The sequence below is a fragment of the Piliocolobus tephrosceles genome, chromosome 1 (genome assembly GCF_002776525.5).
Source record: "Piliocolobus tephrosceles isolate RC106 chromosome 1, ASM277652v3, whole genome shotgun sequence".
Classification (NCBI taxonomy): Eukaryota; Metazoa; Chordata; class Mammalia; order Primates; family Cercopithecidae; genus Piliocolobus; species Piliocolobus tephrosceles.
This window is the reverse complement of record NC_045434.1, coordinates 122,726,896-122,751,838: the sequence shown is the minus strand read 5'-3', so window position 1 is coordinate 122,751,838 and position 24,943 is coordinate 122,726,896. Positions and strand designations below refer to the sequence as shown.

At 35.4% G+C, this 24,943-nt stretch overlaps 1 protein-coding gene across 2 annotated transcripts in view; it reads right to left on the bottom strand.

Moving 5' to 3' along the window:
• Positions 1-24,943, bottom strand: part of PLPPR5 (phospholipid phosphatase related 5) — a 116,869-nt gene that overhangs the window by 3,693 nt on the left and 88,233 nt on the right. Inside the window, exon 5 of one of the 2 annotated variants that reach the window (XM_023231059.2) lies at positions 20,107-20,241. In XM_023231059.2, the coding sequence (XP_023086827.1) occupies positions 20,107-20,241 (135 nt within the window). The remainder of the gene's footprint in view (positions 1-20,106; positions 20,242-24,943) is intronic. The other variant, XM_023231060.3, reaches the window with a different exon arrangement.

Genomic DNA, 24,943 nt, shown 5'->3' with positions numbered 1-24,943 from the left:
ATGATGAATGTATGCCATAAACCTTTCTCAACATACATGTAGCTTTTTTCAAGTTTAAGTATTTTAATTCATCAAAACATATTTAAAATGTGTGTAAAGAAATTAAAATTCATTCTCATCGAATTTAGGCATATTAAACCATACAAAAGGAATCTCACTGACTACAATTTAGGGCATTATCTTCTAGGCTTGACCCACTTAATACTAGAGAAAAACAAAATTAGTAAGAATCAGGAGTGAGCAGAGCATGCTGAGATTTTCACTAACCCCTGATAACACTTTAGAAACTTTAATTTCCCATTTAAAAATGCATGATGAAAATGCCTGGAAATTCAGTAGCTCATCTCTAAGTTTTCTTTTGCTTTCCTTACAAAAGCTCAGGCATGACTTTAGGGTAAAGATGACTTGTCAGAGTTATATAATGCACTATGAGTCAATTAAAACAATAAGAACTGTGGAAATCATACATCACAGTTTGACTTCCAGTGGCCCCACGGGTACTTGAAACCAGTGACTGAGAAAATGCAATTTGATATAGAGTGTTTCAGCACAATACCGTCATGAACATCACACTTCTTAAGAGGATCTAGAACAACATAATTTCTGGAAAGATGTTAGGATAGAAATTAAAGATTAATCAGTCAGTGACAACTGGTGGGTAGAAAAAGGGTCAATAAGGGGCAGTAGAGAGAAAAGAAATGAGGTAAGAAAGAACATGGGTGGTGTCCCAAAGGCCACTGGCCTTGGCTTCAGTGTTCCCATTGTTGACCCAGATAATGAAGGGAGGGTTCACAAGGCTCATTAAGTTTGCTGAAGATGATCTTAAGGGGACAACCACCAATCTGGAAGGCAGAATTAAATACACATTAAAGGACTTTAATAAACAGAGAAATAATCAGAAGCAAATCACTGATGATCAGTGCACAGCTTGACAGAATAGAGGAAAAACCAAGTGCACAGTGCAAGCTAGAGAGTGACAAAGAAAACTGTAATAACTGTAAGGTGACCATATAATTTATCATCTAAATATAGACATGTGGAAGGGGGAAAAGGGTGCTAATACTACACAAGGACAACAGGCTTAAATGAGGATTGTCCCAAATAGTAATATAAAGTCACCTTATACTGTGGTTTAATGTGTCCACTAAAATGCACATGTTGGAAACTTAATCTCTAAGGTAACAGTGTTGATAGGTGGGGCCTAATGGGAGGTGATTAGACCTCTAGGGTTCTGCCCTCATGAATGAATTAATGCCCTTATCATAGGTCAGGGTTTGTTATAAAAAAGCAAGTTTAGTCCCCTTCTCTCTTGTTCCCTCTTTTTGTGCTTCCACTATGTTATGATGCAGCAAGAAGGTGTGAGCACCTAGACCTAGGACTTCCCAGCCTTCAGAATCCTGAGCTGACACATTTCAGCTCCTCATAAATTACCTAGTTTGTGGTATTCTGTTATAGCAGCACAAAACAGACTAAGAAACCTTCATAATGAGGCATGGAATATATAACTGTAGGTGAGCTACTGAGATCTAGAAAATACTGGAATTCAGTTTTAGCATTTAAAATCACATGCTTCAGTGATCACTAGATCTCCCTTTAACTGCCCATAAATTTTAAGCCAATTTAATCTTTTCCTATGCCAAAATATTACCAAGTTAAACTACAAGGACAACAGTTAATTTCTAGACTGACTATATTTTTAGATCCCAGGATTCTAGGGAAAATTCTTGCCCCCTCCCCCAAATTAGCAGCCTTTCCACTTCACATCACTTAAGTTTTCACTTCTGAGATGACTTCATTTTTTCCTATTTGACTGGGATTAGAAGTATCCTGCTTGGGGCTCATTATTTTAAGGTAGTTGTGGTTAGCAGACAGATAAACAGATGAAAATAAAACACTGAAGTGACTGTGCCTAGGGAAGAGAAAATTAAGGAGAAATTTAATCATAGTACATGACAGGAGTGTACAGACGTATTAGAGAGCTTCTGTTCATTCACTTCACTGTTTAAGAGCAAATTAACCTATGTCATAAATGAAAGAGATGGATTATTTATCTCAGTAGTTTTTCTTTTTCTTAAAGTTTAATTCTCTTCTGGCACAGGGGTGATTTTCCCTGAAGGAATCTAAAGAAGGGCCAAGATAATTACTTGAGGTCCTTTTATAAGAATCTATTATATGATGCTACATTATACAACTTACATTACAGATGGCCTAATTCCTGTGCAGGAAGTTATTGTCTATTCACTTCCCAGCAGCATTTTTCCCAGTAACATGGAAAACCAGAATTATGTTTACTATTTTCAGATTGTTGTCTTGAGAAATGGACTGCCTATGAGGCAAAGTAGTTGACCAAGTGTTTTTCTTTTTCAATATGGCTAAATTCTTAATATGCAACACTAAACCTTATTAGATGATAGTGCAAAACAGTGGTAGGCAAACCAAAAAACTCATGCTTAAAAGTTCTATTCAGAATCACGAGATGAAAGTGGTCATAAAATTTACTGTCACAATTCCTGGTACCTTCTGCAATTACATTAACAGAGGCTTACCATGGAGATGACAAAGCTTGGCCCCAAATAGCTGAAGATTAGAATATGCTACATGAAGCATCCATTAGAAAGTGTTCACTCAGGTGCACAGCAAACCAGTGAGCAAAATACTGAGTCTGATCCTTGAGTGCAGGGATCACAAGAGAAAGCAAACACTTTGTTTCTGGAAAGTTGTACTGGATACTTAAATTTAATAAATTTGAAAGTCTCTATAGCATGTCCATTTTTAAAAGCTTTAAGTTCTGCATGAAAATCTCTGTTTTACTATTTATTCTATACCTCCACATAGAAAATACAGTCTGTAATTTTAAAAAATGTTACTTAAGTCAAAACTGTCATGATTAATGACATGAAACTTTGGTGATGACTTGCCATCTGGCAAGATCTGTCACTCAACAATCAACAAATCGGGGAAAAATGTGGGAAAATGCAAAAACAGCACTCCAGGGAAGTGTTTGGAATTACAGCTATAGGAATACAAGCAAAATGCCATTGTTAATGGCTTCTTAGTTAAGGAATGCTAAATTCATATTAATGATGGAAAAATAACATGTATTTGAAAGATTAATAATTATAGCAACAACAGCAGCAACCAAAAGCTCTAGTTCCTATATTGCTTTTGGTTGTAAGGAAAACCTGCACAGAAGGACACATTTTTCTGCATTTGTCTTAGCTTTGCAACCCAACTCCAACACCAGTGCGCTCCAGCGCACATACGTTTATTGCCTTAATTGAAGGTGTTCACAGTGGCTTATTCCCATTATCCAGCTGAAGAGCCTGGCAAGACAGTCTTTAAAAGACCTTTCCTGTGAATTTTCTTCTTCACCATTCTCAAAAGGTTGATTTCGGCACACCTATAAAATGTGTTTTACATATTACTTAAATGTTTATTTAAACATTGACTTAATTTATTCAAAGTACTAGTTTATTTAAAGTTCTATGTTGTTACATTGTTAGGCCAAATGCTGAGATTAAATATTATTCGTTTCATTCTTTCAAGATGATTGATGATAAAAAGCTTTTGTGTTTGAATAGAAGAGGTTATCAACGATCAGCATAGGTTTTTAACCTAAACATAAAATGGGATCTGTGCATCTGTCTTTCATGCAATGATTTATGTCTTTGACTCTGTTGCTGAGGAAACTGTGTGGTACAGTGGTCTTTGCAGTCAAGTCATCTGAATGTCAAGTGTTTAAATGTAGTCTCCATCACAACTGACATTTTGGCAAGCAATTTAACCTTTTATAGACCCAGCTTTCTCATCTGTGAAATAGAGATAAGAATACATACTTTTTGAATGGATTTTTATTAAGATTAAATGGGATTATATACACAAGGGTCCCTGTCCGTACTCAAACATATTCATCATTTATTTATAGTTACTAATAAAAGTCACAAGCTAAAAAGGAAAGTTAAAAAAAGAAAAAGTAAAATAAATAAATAATTTTTAATTGGTTAGAATTTTACAAATAAAGCTCACTATCTGAATATAAAATACACTATTCTACCGATCTGCAATGCTCATATCCAAACAAACTTTAAAACCCAAAAAATGTTTCTTTTAAGATTGGTGCAAACTAATTTGGTGGCAAAACCTGATCTGTTGTGAGGCAATTTACACACTGTTTTACTGCAGAAATTCTCATCTGTGATTACAATTGTTGCTCCAGACACTGCTTGTGTAACCGAATATGCATATTCCTAAAATACAAAATATTTTGAATTCTGTAAAAACATCTGACACTAAGGATTCCGGAGAAGGAATCATGGTCCAATAAATTAATCAACAATTCTGACATAGCCTACATTGCATCAGGAAATGATAGGTGGATGTCATGATCTCGAATATTGTCCCTATTTATTTTGCGATTTGCTTCTTTAACTCATTCATTTGCTTCATTCACTGTGCCCTTTAAAGAGGGGAAAGTGAGCAGAAGAGAGGAAAAAAGCAGAGTATATGGAGTATGTGTTGGAAGGTTCTACTTTGTCACATTGTTTTCCTTCTGCTAGCTTGTGAAGTTGGTGAGTATTTTTGTAAAGAGAAACAATGTTAAAACCATTTAAGAAGACATTGGTTAAATTCAGATTTGAAGCTGTGAAACTGATTCTAAAATTTATGTTCAGCAATTTCTTGTTGTTTTAAGAAGCTGGAGACATAAAAGCTATCATGGGACAGAACCAAAGTTTTCTTGGGAAAGGTGACTTTTTGGGGGGATTATTAACCTTTCTGTACAGTGGTTCTGTTTCAGTTCAGAGTTTTATATTGGTTCAGAGTTTTGTTTCCATTAAGAAGTTTCTTTTTTTTTTTTTTTTTTTTTTTTTTTTTTTTTTTTAATTAAAAAAAAAAACCTACCTCCTGAAAGAATCTCTAGGCAGCTTTCTCTGATAATTAAATCAGAGGCAGGCCCAGTTTTTATGAGAGCATTAGCTACAGATCTTATGAAGTATTTCCAAGTCCTGAGAAGCCAAAGAAGCTTAAGGCTTTTCACACCAAATCTTTAGAGGCACTGATTCTCTGCTGTGGCTTCATGCTGGAATCATCAGAATCTTTAAGAAAATACTGATGCAACCCCAGAGACCAGGATTTAATTGGTATGAGGCATGGCCTGGTTACCGGAATTTTTAAAGGCTCTCTGGATGATTGTAATATACAGCCAATATTGACAACCACTGTGTGAGAGGTTCTGTAGGCCCAGCTGTATCCAGATCAAGTGCTGGCTCTAAATCCAGATCACCTGATATGCCTGATGTAGTACAACTCCTGGGGCCCAGCCCCAGGCCTTCTGGATCAGAATGTCTTGGTGTGAAACCCAGATATCTTCTCTTTTTGCAAATGCCACAAGCAATGGATTGTCTTTTATGCCAGGCTAAGTACCACGGCCTAAAGTTAAAGAAAAGTGATTAATGAAGTAAGCGTTATCCGGGATGTAAAATCAATTCCTTCTTTAAGATGCTATCCTTTCAGTGGCAAAAGAATATTGCTTAAAAAAATCAGTGAACTTGAATAATTCCAAAAAGTACATCTTTGAATTCAAGCCTTTTGACATTAACTGCACATTATGTGTCATGCTTAAAGCTGCACAATGCATAAAGGTGTTAAGAAGACCTTCAGCAAATACCTGTTTGTTTCAATCTTTTTTTTTTTTTTGAGACGGCATCTTGCTCTGTCACCCAGGCTGTAGTGTGATGGCAAGATCTCGGATCACTGCAAACTCTGCCTCCTGGGTTCAAGCAATTTTCCTGCCTCAGCCTCCCAAGTAGCTGGGATTACAGGTGTACACCACCACACCCAGCTAATTGTTTGTTTCACTTTAACTCAATGTTTCCCGAATGTATTGACATGAAATTTCATGGAAGTCTATTAATACTAATGTGTTCATGGTATTTGTCTTCTAAGTTTGTTAATCTCCTCAACTATAATAACCTTCCTCTCTACCACACTTCGTTCCCATATCCATAGCTATATTCTCAATCAGTAATCATGTTTGAAAGGTAAAATCTCAACTTACCTCCTGTCTTACCTCCCTCACACAACAAGGTTTCTTTGTCCATGAGGAAACTTCCTGACTACTAATTTATGCATCTGATCCAGTCTATCATGCTCCTTATGAATTCTACTTCTTTTTCACTCCTTCTGGACCCCATGGTTGATCATATGATCAATCTTTAACAGCATCCTCAAGTTTCTTCCCCTGGTGCCCTTATCTTGCCTGCTAAACAAAACCGTTGTATGAACTGGATTATCCACCTGGAACGTTCTTCTCTCTCGCCCTCACTTGGCTCATGGTCCTGCAGCTCTCTCCTAAGATGATGTTTCAAGCATTGCTGCATTGCTTCAAGCATTGCTAAAGGTCTCCCTTTAAGTGTTTCTCCGGTATAGTCATCATCATCTTCTGTATATGATTACAAAATTCTCTCTGTCCCCACGAGACATACCATAGTGCTCCGTATTTGATATTTGTTACATTTCATATATTACAAATCTGATTCTAATGATAAGGTAACTCAACAGTAAATTGTATCCATGCCTTGTTTCATATACTAATACTTTAACCTATAAAATTGGCTTCTTCTTAGTTATTTCATTTTCCTTTAACTTTTTCAAATGCTTTAGATTTACTAAATAAGCATCCTAACAGTACTTGACAGAGGAGAATTGGAGGATGTGGATAATAGACCAAGTGCATGATAAATTCTTGTAGAACCAGGAGTTGATTAAAATTCCCCATTTAAAAACTTGCTTATTTTCACAAAAAGGCACCAGTTGATAAAAATCTGAATGAGCTACATCAAGATTCATTTAAGAACCATTCAAAATCATAAGGGCCATTAGAAATGACACAGATAACTTGAAAAATGTTTTATAAAGGTAAATATATGCTTACCATACAACCTGGCATTCTCACTGCTAGGTATTTATCTAAAAGAAATAAAATATATGTATTCACAAAAAAACTCATGTGAATGTTTAGATCAGCTTTACTCATAATTGCCAAAAATGGAAATAACCCAACCTTCAATTGGTAAATGGATAAACAAACTGTGGTGCATCCACACAACAGGATACTACTCAGCAATTAAATGGGAAAAACACAGACTACAGATGCATGTAACAAATAAGTCAGACTCAAAAACTCAAAATGCATGAGTCCACTTATATAATATCCTGAGAATGGCAAAACACGAGGAACCAAAACAGATCAGTGGTTTCTCAAAGTTGGAGATTGAAGGAAGGATGACTACAAAGGGGAAGGCAGAAACATTTGAGAGTCACAGAAACGTTATCTAACTTGATTATGGTGATAATTTCATGAAAGTGTGCATTCATCAAAACTCATAAAACTATATGCCAAGAAAGGATGTTACAGGATGCAAATTATGCTTTAATAAATCCCAATTTAAAAAATTAGGACCACAAGCCATAACCTGAAGTCTAAAGGCCAAGACATGTCTAAAATTTGGTTTGTCAGTTATTGAATTATTGTTTTAACATCTGGTTGTTTCAATACTAAAGAAAAATACAAAATAAGTTTATTGAAAAATATTAGAAAATATAAATTGAAACGAGAACTTTATTATTTTTGGCCTATAAGACTGTAAAGATTATGAAGAACAATATTCTCCATTGTTGTAAGAACATACGAATATGAATTCAACCAAAAGCCTTAAAAGTGTTCATGCTCTGTTTCAGCATTTCTATGTCTATGAATTTATCTTAAATTATTAATTGAGCTTAGAAAAATATATGTTTAAGGAACATTGACCTTAGTATTACTTATAGTTGTGGGAAATTGGAAGTAGAAGCAATTATCTATGTCTAACAAATATAATGGTTTATATATGGGTTATAACTTAAAAGCATAATGTTATTATGCAGCACAGTGATTATGATTTGGAGCTCTGAAGTGACAAATATGGAACATATTTGTGACCTTGGGTGTATTACTTAACCTATGTCCCCTTCTCCATAAAATGGAAATAAGACACACTCAAATGACTTCACATATTTTATATGTGAAGTTCTCTGCATAATTTCAAGCACATATTAAGCTATAATTGAAGATTAGCTTTTAATATTATTCCTGATATGACTGTTATATTTATTGATCTGAAATTATATGTCTATGATGCATTGTTATGTGAATAAAAGCAATAAAATATACAGGGAAATTCTGTATTCAACACAAACCCACACACACGTTCATTGGGTCTTGAAGGTTATTTTAAGAAAATGTTTCCTCTGATTATTGTGATAACCCTATAGATACTTCCTATTCATGTTTTGTTTGGCTTATTCAGATTTTCAGATCATAAATATATACAAATTATTTACTAATTACTTCTTTAATCAAAACTATGAAAAATAAACTTCTTGTTTCATAAAACTGTGAATTGAATCATTGCCTATTTACCTAGTTTTAGTCAAATACAATTCTATATTTTTTCAACAAAATGTTTTCACAGAACTGTGATTCTCTGATTGATTTTGAAGGCCCTCCATAGTGTCTCCAGGATGGTCCGCAATAAGGAAACAGACCTGTAAAAAGAGGGAGATGAACGACTGGGATCAGGTTCCCATCCATGTGTAACTAATTATGTGTGCATTGGAAATGATTTTTAAATCTGTCATTGATTATGCTCTCCTTAATTAATGACTGAATGAATCATATAATTTAAAGATACAGTCATCAATTCTATATTTATTCACATAAATCAGATGAGAAAGTTTCTAGTCTATATTCCAAAGCAATTTAATAAGAGATGCTTTTATAAAAGGCCTGTTAGATAACTGAGGGGAAAAGCTGTCTTTTATTCTTCATGTAGCACGTAATAATTCATAAATAGTATGGAAAAATAGATACTGAGTATACTGGAGTATAAATAGGAAAATGACATATGGTAAAATAATAACAGAATATGCTAGTATTTGTAACCTAAAATGTTGATACCTGTTGGAAATTTTTAAGCTTCTACTTTCAATTTCCTTTTTTTAAACAAAATTAAATTTTACAAATGAGAACACATTATAGCATGTAAATATTGATTTACTTCAAATATTTTTCATAAATGCTCAAAGCTTAAAGAAAAATGCCTACATATGAATATATTTAGTTCCACTAACTATTCCAATATCTAATCACTAATAAGATTGTTTTGACAAGGTCCTATATAACATTTATATTACAGTTCAGCGGCTCTGTAAAACAAAGATTTGCATTATAGAAAATCAACTGAATCTTAAATAGATTGCCAGAGTTACTCACGCACAGCATTCTGAAACCTCAAAGGAATTTATCACAGGAAACACAGTAATGTATAATCATATTTGTCTTGGCAAGAAACCACAGGATTGTTTTGCTATTGCTATGACACTAATATATGCAACATTTTATACTACAATATTTCCTGCATATGTGCAATGTATGAAATAGACAATCTGTATAAACTTTTAAATCCATGAAGTCTTTGTATGGGAGTATCCTAGTGTGAAATTTTAAAAAAAAATCTCATTAAAGAAATTATTGTTGCGGGAGGGAACTAACTTGTGTGAAGCACCTATGTGCCAAGAAGTTTATCTGTGATGTGTTAATTCCAACAATTATCCTACAGGGAAACCAACATTGCATCAGTTCTTCAGATACGGAGAGGAGTGATTTGTCTAACTCCACTTCAATATTATGCAGCTGCACCAGGCTTCAAACCTAGCTCCAAAATCCAAGCTCTCTGTCCGCCCATCACTCTGACTAAATTCCACTTCACGTTTCACCATGACCACTGTAATCTTATAAAATCTGCAAAAGAGTCAATCAATGTAAAGTTCAATTCCTTGGGTCACTAGGAGCTCTTTCAGAACATTCCTATTGATGTAATTTTTTTTTTTTTTTGCAGTTGCCATAGGAATTAAACGTGGCAATTTTCATCTGTAATAGTATATACTCATTATAATATTTCTAAATTTTTGGAGCTATTATCACTTCTTATCACTGTCATTCAGCTGATGTTTCTGTTAAGAGGGGTGAGATTTTTCATGATGAGCTTCACTGGGTAGTGTAGGTTGGGGAAAAACCCCTTATCCTAGGTATAAAACTGAATCTTGTAAACTATTTCTATCACGACTTTCCCTTTCTTTTTGGCAAGAGACAATTCCCTTTGGTTCAATTGATTAAGAGCACATCAACCTAAGAAAAAATAGTGCCTGGGTTTAGATGGAAAAAATCATTTCCTCAAAAAGCATTTTCAAATTAGCCAGGAGTGGTTACTGTGGCCTGTCGTACCTGCCTTAATAAAACTATACGGATATTAATTTCCCTTAGATCTACTGGAAATATCCCATTTACTATCAAATCCTATTCATCCTTGTATTTATTTTTAAGTATTTTTGTTCCTTTACCAGATAAAGCCTTTTTTTCTAGATTTTCTATATGGCATCAGTTAAAATGCATAATTCATACATTATCTCCCTGTGCTGACCTCTGCCAGTCTCATAGACTCAGCATTGGTCCTTGGAGTGAGAATAAGCACAGGCAGGAGAGAGAGGACTACAGAGCTCAGTGGTTTGCTGCTGGGGTGACTGCAGTCTGTCCTATGAGGATTGTCTGGAAGGAATGCCAGTGCACACCTTACCCATTAATTATAAAGGACAGGAAGCTGTGAAGGAAGAACAGGGAAAGGCCATAGATGAAGGATCAGCAAACACTATGGGTAGGGGAGAGGGATGGTTTTCTTAGTGACACTCTGGCTGGGAGCCCTTTTCTACTGTAAATCATGAGGTGAGATAAGTCCTCTAAATCAGCACCTTACAGCAGACTTTGCCAAATGACATCTGGTCAGTCACAATGGCATAACATGGCTTGGTTTTACTGAGATCTAGTAAGCATCATCTGCAGCATTCAACTGGATTCTTACGATAGCCTTTCAGATTCTTTTGTTGTTTCATATTGCTCTCTTATTCTCCTCTCTGAACAAGCCCTTTCCTTCCTTAAAGTCCTTTTTGGAAGGTACCCAATTGCTTACAGCATAAAAATCAACTTCTTAATGTTGTATAAAACATCCTTCATAACCGTCATCCAAGGTCACACAGAACACTTTTCCATGTATTTATTTCCTAATTGTATTTGCTCTCTAATGATTTGCCTATTCATGAACTTTACCAATCAGGATGTTTTCTATATTATAGACATCAACTTTTTGACATGTGTGTTGTTTATATTTTATACTTTGTAATTGGCCTTTTGTAAATCATTTTAAACTACTCTTGGTAACTTATTTTTTAAAATGCTTGAACATTTTTTCTAGTTACCAATGCCAAGAATGAAGCACTGATAATGAGTCCCACCTTTATGAAATCTGGAGAATTTTATATTTTTACATTTTTGCTGGTATTATCTAGAATTCGTCTCATTTTGGCATCTTAGATAATTTTCTTTTCTTATATATCTTCTACTTAAATTTTATAGTTTTGTACAGTTTCTGTTAATTTATTTTACTAATTAGTTTTAATTTTACTAATTAGTTTTATATTGAAATGGTTTCTATTCTTTCTGCCAATTCATTCATATCCTAATTTGATCTCTAGTTACTGGTGTATTACTCAGTTAATTGCTAAACATTTTCTGTACCTTTTTGTGAGTAGTTTAATTCCTGAATTCTTGCATAGCTGATATTTATGGTTGTTTTAATACTTAAATGACCTTTTGGGTAGAAATAGGATTACGTCATGAACTAATTCCTTGAAAATTCTGAAGACATTACTACATCTAGAAAAGATAGAGTAGGATAGATGTTGCATCTAATGTTATGCAGACACAAGTCTGGGACCAGCATGCTGTCAGCCTTGGATAGGTCAACAACTCTTTCTGTCTTTGTGATTGTATTAGTTTTCACTAGGTTATGCTATATAACTAGTATATACACAGTGTGTGGCTATATGCAGTGTGTGTATATATAATATTATATATATTATTATATTATATATATACACACACACTAGGTATATAGTATTACCTAGTGTGTGCATATATATATTGTATATATAAAAACATATATATAGTATAACAACCCCAAAGGCTCAGTGACTTCCAACAATAATACTTATTTCATCCTCATACTACATGTTGTTGGTCAGGTTCTTAATCTGCTCTAGGCCACAGGTTGGGGGCAGGCTGGCTTCTCCCGTCCTTCCATTTTACAGCCCAGGCTGAGGCAGCAGTACTTGTCTGGAAAATGATCTTTTCCTGCAAGAAGGCAGGGGAAAGAATACTGGCAGAAACTCATGATAGCTCTACATGTTTCTGATTAATGAAGTTTATATCAGGTCTATTCACATGTTATTGACCAAGTCCAAAGCAACTGGAGTAGGAAGAACACTCTGCCTAAGGAAGGAAATAGCTAATAACTGGGAACAAGACTACTACCTATCACAGAACGTATAGGGTTCTTTCTTGAGTGCTGAAAATCAAAAATTTCACTGAGAAACGTCTAATTCCAATACATATTTCAATAGTTATTTTTTTATCTGTTTAACCCTTCCAGCTTAAAGATTCAAGTATTTATTTGGAAGAAAAGTTCCTTTAAAGTGTATTTCTAAATATTGCCCCATTTGTCATCTTCTTCAGATACAATGATTCACATGTTAGGTTTCTGTGGTATGTCCTCCACATCTATGATCTTTTCTCAGATATCAATTTAATTCTCATTTTTTAAATTATAAAATAATATAACCAACAACTTTTTCCAGCGTGAACTTTGTTCTTTATGGTTTCTCGTATAGTTTTAATCCCACCATGGCATCATTTGTTTTCTTATATTACATTCCTGATTGTGTCAGCTATCTTTCATCGACATTCATTTCACAAGTTTCCTTTAATTTCCTTGACTGGGAAGAAGATGGTATCTACAATAAATTTAACTATATTTATATATATATATATATTTTTTTTTTTTTTTAATGAAGTCTCACTCTGTTGCCCAGGCTGGAGTGCAGTGCCATGATCTTGGTTCGCTGTAACCTCCGCCTCCCGGTTTCAAGCGATTCTCCTGCCTCAGCTTCCCAAGTAGCTGGGACTACAGGCACATGCCACCAGGCCCAGATAATTGTTGTATTTTTAGTAGAGGCGAGGTCTCACCATGTTGGCCAGGCTGGTCTCGAACTCCTGACCTCAGGTGAGGTCCACTTGGCCTCCCAAAGTGCTGGGATTACAGGTGTGAGCCACGGCGCCCAGCCAAATTTCTTGTAATCTTTTTTTTGTTTGTTTCTTAAAAAAAAAAAAAAAAAAAAAATGTGCCAAATGCACAATTTGGCAGAGAAAAATAAACCAAATACTTTCAGAAAGGTCGTGCGAGCCCTAAGGAAGTACAGTGTTTTAAATTACCCTGGGGGAGTTTTTCTGAGGACCTTTTGTCTATCTGAACATATCAGCAGTCAGTCCAGTAAGGAAGCACTGGAACCTCCTCAGAGAGCAGGTTTGTTTGTTTGTTCGTTTCTTAAAAACAAACAACCCCCCCCCCAAAAAAACCCCATGCTCTATTAAAATATCTCTTTCTCTCTCTTCTGTGTCATTTGAAAGGATTTAAGTTCTTGTCCTGATTATTCATGCTTGAAATAGGACAGATTTAGCTCAGTTCATTTTCCTAAAATGAGTGGGAAAGGATTCATCAGTTGTCTCTTAATGATAACCATGAATTGCTAGGGAATCCTTCACTTAGATCATGAGCAGAAAAGCTGGAGGATGTAGTTTTATATCATCAGTCTGAGAGGATTGTGAGAAGAAGCTAAGACCATGAGCATTTTCAGGAAGGTCACTTTGTTTCTACACAATTTCATTCATTATGTTTGTTGAAACCAGGAAGACTACCGATCAGTTCAGTCGAACTTCTATTCCAGGAGTATGTGCAATCCTTGCAGGTAGGTTTTGGTTCTGAACAAAGGGAACTCCTCATCCAGGTGTGGGGTACCCATCCAGTTCACAAAAGCTTTCCTTCATCTGGCATGAACCCCTAATAGTGAGAAGCCTAATCTGAGGACAGCTTCTTGTCTCAGAGCTTTCTTTGGGCATTTGCTTATTTGCTAACTCTGTCTCAACACGGTGTTGATCCAAGGTGTTGAGATGTTCTCCAAATGAAACGAACTCCTTACTTTGTTAGAGATTGTTCCTCACTCTCACTCCCAGTCTTTGGAATTTTGGGATATTATTGGGGCTGCATAGAATTTTAGCTACTCGTACGGCACTGTATTTCTTAAAGAGCAAAGGAAAAATGGCATTGTCCTTTGTGGGATTTCCTAAAACTGGGTTTATTTGTACCATATCTAGTCAAAATGCCAAAAGAATTTTACTTTATCTAGTTTTCACTCTTGGTGACACAGCTATTAAGATTTTAATTCCAAGGAAGGAAGGAAGGAAGGAAGGAAGGAAGGAAGGAAGGAAGGAAGGAAGGAAGGAAGGAAGGGTCAGAAATGTGGATAAGGTCATGGTCCACTAACCTCAGTTGCCTCCTTCAGTTTAAGCATTGCTCTGACTGGTGTCTGTTTCTCTCCCTCCCTCCCTCCCTCCCTTCCTTCCTTCCATTCTTTCTTTTTTTTTCTTTCTTTCTTTCTTTTTCTCTCTCTCTCTCATCCACATGTCCCTTTCTATACTACTAAAGATAAATAAATGGTATTTCGCATAATTGATCTTATTATATGTACATTTAATATACATATAAAGTCTTTTTAAAAAAACTTTCCAATATATATTGGAAAACTTTCCATGTCTTGATTTACCTCATCCATTTTAGCTGTTAAATAATAATAATTATTATAGTTATGATTATTAAGGGTTTCACTGGTACCAGACACTGTTTAAGTGCTTTACCATTAACTTATTGAACTCATATAATGATCAATTTATGAAAGAGAAAACTGAATCACCAAGCATTTAAGTGAGTTGCCTAAGGTCAAAATTATCCAAAATTCTCAGCTAGTTTGCCTCCAGAACCTACGAGCAAAATCACTACACTACAATGTACTGGATCCCATTGATTTAATAATTCACTACTCATATATATTTAAGCTTTTCATGATTTAATGTGACAAAGAGTGATAGAAAAGTTACTAGTAACCTGAATATTTAGTGGACATTAGGATACAATGGGCCAGTTTCCACAGATGATTAATTACTTTCACAAACCGAATGTAATGAATGTTCAGATATACTTGGCTTTCAGAAAAATCAGGACTTTTCCTCATAAACTATGGTAATTAGCTATATGAAAAACTCCCTATAATTAAGGAATAAATTGCTGGCGTAAAAATAAAGAATGCTTGTATGCTATAATTACACTGCAGCTTATAGTTTGTCAAACATGTACTTTGAACATAAAAGGTTATATAAGTACATAACTTCTAAACAAAACCCTTTGCCTTCTCCATACAAAAGTGACGACCAGAAAATGACAGCTTGGCATAATAATGCTAAAACTCTTGGTCATGCTTGCAGACCAAACTTTCACACTGGGCTCCCTTACTTTTTTCAGAGGGCCAGCTTTAAGGTCTAATGCCACTCTCCAACTATCAATTATTAAGATCAAAGTACTGGGAAGAATTTTGCATTTACTTATTTACCAATATGAGCCATGATTAATGCAATAAGGTGAGTACTCGCTTAGTGACGTTCACAGGCTCTTGGAAACCAAGTTTAAGTAGAATGAAGTATAATGAAACCAATTTGACCATAGGCTAATTGATATAAGCAGAAATTAAGTTTCTATGGCATATTTCTGGTCACAAAGACATCACCAAACTTCTAAATAAAGACCAAAATGGTTCTAATATAAAACACTGGAATAAATGTGATTATACATACATACATTTAAGAAAGATTAATAGAAACAAGGATGATAATTATCTGCTCAATTATTTTGGTTCAGGGTAGCATGTGGCCACAACCTAGCATAGCAGCTCAGGGCAAAGGCAGTAACCAGCCCTGGACAGGATGCCATCCCACAGCAGGTGCACTAACACACACATCACATTCACCCACACTGGGACCATTTAAGCATGCCACTTCACCTAATAGGTAGTCTTTGAGAAGTGGGAGGAAAACAGGGTAGAAAAGCCATGCAGACATGGGGAAAATGTGCAAACTCCAGACAGCAGCCCTAGCTAGAGAGTGTGTGTGTGTGTGTGTGTGTGTGTGTGTGTGTTTGCTTTTTCTCATCGGTGTTAGAAAGAAATGATATTGAATGAAATGATGTAATTCGAAGACCTGCTGTGTATTTACCCCAATACCCCAAATACTCCTTATCACACACAAAAAGAGAAAGCTATTGTAGGCTTCCCTTAAGCGGTAGCCTTCCTCCCTTTCTGCCTGATGAACACAAATACATGTCCTCTCAGCAGCACGGTTCCAAAGGCATGCCTGAGATGTGCTCTCAGCATCTGGCCTTGTGATCATCCCATGCTCTTTTTGAGTGCAGGGGGCAGAACTTGCACTGTGCAGACAGCATTCTGCCTGGGAACAGGAATACAAAGATGAGAGAGTAAAGCTGGAACTCAGCAGGGTATGGTGCCAATGTACTATAGTGAGTAAGGGGAGAACCGAATCAGATTCAAACCATTTTTATTTCCTAGCTACCGGAGTGAAAACAGAGCGCATAAATTTGTTATGAACCAAAAAATTAATAAAAGAAACATGCCACTTAACCTAATATGTACATGAATACATATATTAATGAATACTCATCTCTAACAATTTATACATGAATAGAATATTTTTGCTTTTACTATCAAATATTTCAAAGCTCCCTATAAATGAAAATGAACTAGCATAACATTGACAAGAACCTTTTAAATAATTTAATAGATATAATGATGTAATGATATATATGAATATTTGGCAATGCTAGAAAGCTACCAAAGAACACTCATGCAAATAAATGTTAAAAAGTAGAAGGCAGTGATTATTACTGAAGTTAATTTCAGACGTATACAAAATGAAAAGGTTGTAATAGTTACCCTGACCATATGATTCAAAATATGTCTAAGATCTCTTCCTATATTTCACAACCCTTATTTTTTAGAGATGGGGTCAGAGATGGGGTCTCCATCTGTTGCCCAGGCTGGATACAGTGGTATGATCATAGCTCACTGTAGCCTTGAACTCCTGGGCTCAAGCAATTATCCTATCTCAGTCTCCTTAGTCTCTAGGACTACAGGCACATGCCACCACACCTGGCTAATTTTTATTTTTAATTTTTTTTGTAGAAATGGAGTCTCGCTATTGTTACAGCCCAGGGTGGTCTCGAATTCCTGACCTTAAGGGATCCTTCCCCCTTAGCCTCCCAAAGTGCTGGCATTACAAGCATGTACCATTATCCCTGGGCTAAATTCTACTGTTTTTAATCTTTATTTAGTAAGTTAAACAAGATCTAATTTTGTACAGATATTCAGCTTTTAAACACATTTTCTTACATAGGTATGTGTCTCAAAACGTTACATTGTATAATTTTTCTCAGCTGCTTATCAACGATCGGGACTTTTGCAAATTACTTAACCAGTTGGAAGTTCAGTTTTCTTGAATGTAAAATGGGAATATGCACTGTAATAGGATATCAGCTAAGTCACTATAGAAAAGAAATTAGAACAATTCAATGGCTGAGAGGAGAAAGTAGTTCATTTCTTTCTCAGAACCATCTAGGCTGGGTGCTAGCAGGATAGATTGGTTATCTTACAAAGGGATTTCCGAGGTTGCTCCAGCCATTATCTCTTTCATTTGGTGAGAAAGTGTAGAGAATGTCCGGGGCAAGAGTCTTCAAAGAGATAAATCAGAGGTTGAACTTATTCCTTCTGCTCACATTCCATTTGTCTAAACTTGGTCTCACGGTTACACTTAACTGCAAGGGAAGCTGGGAAATACAGATTGTAGCTGGGCAGTCATGAATATAGCTAAAATTAGGGGATTCAATTACTAAAAGCAAGAAGGGGAGAAGGAATACTGAGTACTAGCAGTTCTTACCATTATAATGAGGATCATGTTTAAAACTTGCTGTGAGTACTGAAATTGTATCTGTAGAGCATAGAAGTATTTTGTGGGATTTATATAAACCATCAGCACAGGACTTGACACATACTGATGATCATTAAATGGTAGTCATTATTAGTGTTAGTATATTATTATTATTAAATACTTCTATCCTTACCTGAATGCTTGAAATCTCTCCAAAGTATCATGGGCAAGTAATTATTTAGCTATTCTGGAATTCCTATAGTAAAAGGAAATTTTATCTCTCTTAAGGCAGCCATTTCATTTTCAGAGTTTTTTCTTCTTTCTAGCCATTATTTATCTTCTTACACTCACTTTTCTTTGCTTTGTCCTAATTGTGATCTCAGACACCCTCCGGAACAACTCTCACCCCTCTGTCATACAAGAGTCCTTCAGATTCTTACGGGAAACTATTGCTTCTTTCATGAGTTTTCTTCAAGCACTGTTTTTTGTTCCTCCAACAGTCCCTCATAATCCATGTTGAGTACACCCCAAAGAAATTCATTCACTCATTTAACAAGTATTTATTGAGTATCAACTATTTTATCAAGGCCCACTTTAAAACTGTGTTGTCAAGATCAGTACACAATATTCAAAGTTGGTCTGACCAGAGCCTAGCAGTGCACACCATCAACTCCCTCATTCAGGGTATCATTTTCCCCAAGAGGGCCTTAAGACCATTTAACTCTTTTGGCAGTCTGATCACGCTGTTGACACATGTTGACTTGGTGCCTATTACACCCCAAGCCTTTTTCATTTGTGCAATTAACCTAGATGTACCCTACTTTACACATGAAGTTTTTAAAAAATCTAAATACAAAATGTTTCCTTTATTTCTAGTTAATTATGAATTGCATCTCATTGCAGTCACTGAAAAATTTTTATTCTTTCGTTGAATATGTTAATTATCTTTCACAGATACACACAATCTGAACACCTGATTAGTGTGTAACTGACTCTTCAGCTAAGATACTGACCAAATGTGGAAGTGAACAGGACTGAAGAGAAGCCACTAGTATACCTCAGAGCAATCATTTAACTAGTTACAAATGCACATAACTGCACCAACATTTAGGAAATATTATCCTATGTGGTTCTTCCAAAAGTCTCGAGAAAAGTTTTTGTCAAATACCTGGTTTCTGTGCTCACTGCCACGCCCAGTGAGGCCTTGGCCGACCAGGCCAAGTGCTACTCTCTGGCTGCATTCAGCCCAATGGAGTCTCAGAATCTCCCTCATTAGAAGAGCATGACTGGTGTTTTCCTGATGTCAGACCTTTGTGCACTGAGATTCAACAAATCTTTATTGAACTGTGAATGTGTGCCAGGCATTGTGCTGAGCACTTTCTCATATAAATGGAACATGGAAGACATGGAATATATTTTGTAAAAAAGGCAATATATCCTCAAGTAAAACTTTTTTATTTTTCCTATGTGTGAGACCAGTACACAATGTTCCTTATTTAGAAACTATGGCAAAGTACTAAATGGATTTCACATACAGGTACTCCTCACCTTTTAGCATGAGGAAGACAAACAGATATTTTATTTTTTGATACGGAGTCTCACTCTGTTGCCTAAGCTGGACTGCAGTGGCATGATCTTGGCTCATTGCAACCTTTGCTTCCCAGGTTCAAGTGATTCTGGTGCCTCAGCCTCCCAAGTAGCTGGGACTACAGGTGCATGCCACCACGCCCAGCTAATTTTTGTATTTTTTTGGTAGAGACGAGGTTTCTCCATGTTGGCCAGGCTGGTCTTGAACTCCTGGTCTCAAGTGATCTGTCCGCCTTGGCCTCCCAAAGAGCTGGGATTGATTACAGGCCAGGTGTGAGCCACTGTGACCAGCCTACAAACAGATTTTTTAAATGTGATATATATTTTTCTATTATTATCTCTTTAGTGGCTAAATTCTTGCGAAATATCACATTACACTCTGAGGCTAAGTAAATCAACATAAACTGTGTGGACATGCTCCAGATATACATACAGGAATAATGATTCATTTGCTCTAGATACTATAATTTCGAATTTAAATTGTGAATCACCTGTACAGATGTTACCTTTTCCAAAGGACTTTCTACTCGAGGAATGCTGATTGTTGGCATCTGTGCCAGATTATCCATGTGTATATGCTCATTTTCTGCTTGTCTTCCTTTGAAATTATTTACCACGCACACAACCTAAAATTTCAGAAAACAATTACAGTTAAAGCAAACTGTGCTCACTGTGACTTTCACCCTTTTGAGGAGCTTAATAAATCTAAACATGTAAGAAAGTATTAAAATTACTTAAATGTTACATGTATATTAATTTATAACCAGATTTATTGTATACATTTATTGTAAAGTTTATTGTATAAATTTTAATAGCTGCTCCAATGCAGATATGTTTAAGAAAACTCACAGTTATATGTAGCTCACTCAATTATGACAATTTTACTATTCCAAAATTTTCATTAAAGTATAGTCAATGCTCAAATCGATCATAACACCATAACCTTATAAAAATTCATAGCAAGCTATCCTTTTCCTAATATGGTTAACCTACAACTTAATTTAAATACTAATTATTTTTCATTGCTTCAGTATCATTATATTCATAATAAACCTTTTACAATTGGCACTCTCTAATTTAGCAGCATTCCTTAATTAACCTAGTTTGTCGTCTATTATTGTGTCCCATATATACTTGGCATACCAACAGTAGCTTCCTGGGGCCACCACTGAAATAGAAAACCCTCTACATAAAGAAAATTGACCCTTATTTCAATGGACTATAACTCACAGGTGACAGAATTTGAACTAAACCAGAGGTTCTCATACTTAATGTGCATAAAAATACATTTTTGGCATTGTTAAAAATGCATACTCTGAAGCCCTCCCCTAAAGATTCTGATTTAGTAAATGAAGAATGGGGCCTAGGAGTTGGCACTTCAAAAATACATTCAAGAAGCTTCTAATGCAGGTGAATCACCTTTAAGAAATAATGAATTAAACATACCTGGAAAATTATTTGCTACTGTTTGCTTATGCAATAAACAAGGTAATCTTGGGAAAGGTATTCTTGAGTTTTATTTTCTGTGCTTCATATTCTATTACAAATCAAAATACAGGACTTACTTGCAGCTATAACCTAACATTCATTTTGTAAAGTTACTTAATATATAATTATACATTTACAGTTCATATTTTCACAAATGTTACACTGAAAAGTCTTTTCTTTAGTAGAATTCATTACTGAATATCTTCAAAGATCAATTAGATCTTGGTCGCTTTCCAGTTTTTAAATAAAATTTACAAATCCATAAAATAATAACATGTACTGAGACTTTATGTCAGAAAAATACTTCTTTGCAAATTGTTATAGACTTCTTATCCTTCCACTTCCCAGAAGAACTACAGATTAGAAACATAGATCAAAGCCTGATAATTTGATACGTCAACTTTGCAGTTGCCACTTTAAAGATCTTTAAAGTAAGGGACAGTAAAGGCTTAGAGATGGGTACTTGATAAAACTACTACCTCATGATATTACCAGCTTCATGACCTCAAAAAGGTCGAACAGATATGGATTGCTCTAGAGATAAGGTAAGCAAATTTTTCGTGTAAAAGGAAGATAGTAAATATTTTTGGCTTTACAGCCTTACAACCTTTGCTGCAACTGTTCAACTCTGCCTTTTTGGTGCAAACATAGCCATTGACAGTTCATAAGCAAATGGTAGTGTCAATATTCAAAAATAACTTTGTTTACAAAGATAGACAGCAGATCAAATTTGGTCTGTGGGCTGCAGTTGGCTGACTGACCACTGCTCTAAAATACAAAGGATACAGTCAAGAATTTTAGCCAACAATAACAACAATGAAACAAATAAGCAGTTTCACACCCATTCCATGAAATACATACACATATACACATATTTCCCTTTTCACTGGTATTAGAAATTATTGGAAAATTGGGAAGATTAATAACATTGCTAATAATTATTTTGAAGTAAAATTTGTTAAAAATGAAATAACTGTACATAGATATATGGCTGTCATGTGATAAAAGTTTATCTAGAGACAATATGGGCTTCTGGAATGATAATTATTTTATATTATGTAGGTTTTGGAAACTCTTTGAAACGATGTATTGGTTATCTCTTTGCCTTAATTAAGGATCAAGGTAATTCCACTGAAGCAGATAAGAATTTGCATATGAAATACTTAAGTGACTAACCCATAGCAGATACTTATCAAATTGTATCTACTAGCATCATGATTATTCTTCTTATTCTTAGTATTTTAATTATCGGGAAATAAATTACCTAATCCTCTGTAGAGTTAGACTCCAATATTTAATAAGTCTTGTCTGCTAACATTTACAAGCATGGAACAGATGTCCTGTTTGTAAAAATGGTGATAAGAAAAAGTGAGGGACCTGGTTTTTGATCTTGAGCATGCCTGAGTCTATACATTCTCAGACAGTTCTCTGGGTCTCAGTTTTATCAGTTTGAAAGTGAAAAGGTTGCAATAGATCACTAAATTAACTTCATTTCTTTGTCTGGCAAAGGTATGACAATTCAACAACTACTCAAAACTAAACTCAAGATCTGCCCCCTCCAGCACCCACTCCAAACTTGATCTTTTCTCTGGACACTTTCAAGGAAAGGCAACATGCCACCCCACCCCTCAACACCCACCTCCACCCCAATGCAGCTGCACAAGGCTAAAAACTTGAATTAACCCTTTACACCTCTTACACATGACCAGTTACTGAATCTGCTCAACGTTACTTTCTAAATATCTTGATATCTAAGTATCTTGATTTCTTATATTTTCTTCGTTTTATCTCCTCCACCAACTCCAAAAACTAAGCAACTACCACCTGTTGCCTGGATACGTACACAGCTTTATAAACTCTCTCTCTAAATCTAATCTTGGCCCCTCTATTTCCACCATAATGTGAGAATGATCTTTCCAAATGCAAACTGGATTGTGTTACCCACTTAACGCCATTCATGGCTTGGCTTTCCACATTTCTTAATGTGTAAACTCTGGCCCAGGCCCACTTTTGCAGCCTTCCTTCTCTGTTTTCAAAACACTTTCTGTTAGCTTTTACTTCCTGCTGTTTGGATACTCCTCACCTTCACTGTCTTTGGATGCCATATCTAACGCAGCCGTGATATCTCATCTCAGCTTCACTTCCTCATGGATGCCTTTCTTGAACTCCTAGCTAGGATGGTTTTTGTTTTTGTTTGTTTGCTTTTTGCTCACATGGAGCTGTGATTCTTTTTATCAGAGCACTTAGTATGAAATTAAACATCATTTAAAGTAATACTTTGATTGATGTGTCTCTTCCAAGTTCCACAAATGCAGAGATGTTCTTTTTTGCTCACCGCTGTGTTCCCACTGTCACAGTGAAGGATCAGATTAATGAATGAGCAAGCATCTAGGACAGAAATTGTCAAATTTTCTGAGGTGCTTATACAATTTAACGTTACTCTGCTTTCAGACGTTCTGTTTTTACATGAGTGACTTCCACATGTATAATTCTTGTAATTCTATTCTCTCCTACCAAGATGATATGAGTAAATCATCACTATATATATTTTTTCTTTTTCCTGTCATGATGATTACTTAATCTGATCCATTCTTGTTCATTTTCACTCTTTCACTCTTTGTGGTAAATGAAACATCATTATTGTATGGGGTTAAGTGCATGGGCTTTGGGGTCAAACTGGTCTGGATCATAATCCTGGATCTCTCAGTTACTAGCTTTGTGAACATGGGCAAGTTACTTCATATAATCAGGCTTCAATTTTTTTTAAACCTGCAAAATGAAGACAATAAAAACATTTCACTGAGCCGTTCTGAGGGTTAATTGTAATAATGTAGTAAAGAGCACAATAGCTATTATTGTTACTGCTTATATGATAACATGACAAGCTATTGTTGCAGCTCAATAAACTCGAGCTATTCTGCCTGACACTGTCATATATATCATAATCAATCTACAAATATTGTTCAACTAGTATTTGTTTTGTATTTTGCAAGTATGGTGATTCTGCTGTCTAACCTGAAACAAAATGCCCATGAGATAAGAGTAATACAATCAACACAGCATTAATTCCTTATTAAATTATAAGAGGACAGACTCAAAGAGTGGTAGAAATTCAGGAAAAAATGGAAAAATCAGCCAATCAGGGAAACTTCCTGGGGAAACTGGATCTTGTCTGAGACAAATCTCAAGTGTCTAAAGGGTTTGAATATAGTCACCAAACGTGAAGACTGTGGTATTCAATGTCTTGTCTGCACTATGCTGCACTTCTTACATGTGGGATTTCACTTAATCCTTAAAAGAATTCTGGGAAGTAAATAAAACATTCTTTATTCATTCTTTCATGTATTAATTCATTCATCATACATTTATTCAGTACCTCCTCTGTACCAGACCTTGTTCTAGTTACTGGGAATATGCAGTGAACAAAACAAAAACACTTCACAAGGAGCTTACATTCTAGTGGGATTGATAGGAAAGCAAAACCAAAAAAGTTCCATATGGTATATTGCGCACTAATTTATTACACATTAATTAATATTACATATTAAAGGCTGAAACATCCTATGTAGGAAAGTAAAGTAGGGAATGAGGAAAGGAATCCTCAGGGAGAAGTAGTCATTTTAAACATGGTTCAGGGAAGGCCTCACTATTTTAGTAAGAAGTAATAATGTCTACAATTCAAAAGTTATGGTCAGAGAGCAAAGATACAAGACATGGAAGAAATATTTTGATAGTGGAAATGAACCTGGCCTAAATGAATCACTGGTGTGTGGAATGAAACAGGAGAAGGAGCCAAAAGCAAATGTTAGGCATGGAGTCTGGGTGACTGGGTATTCTGGG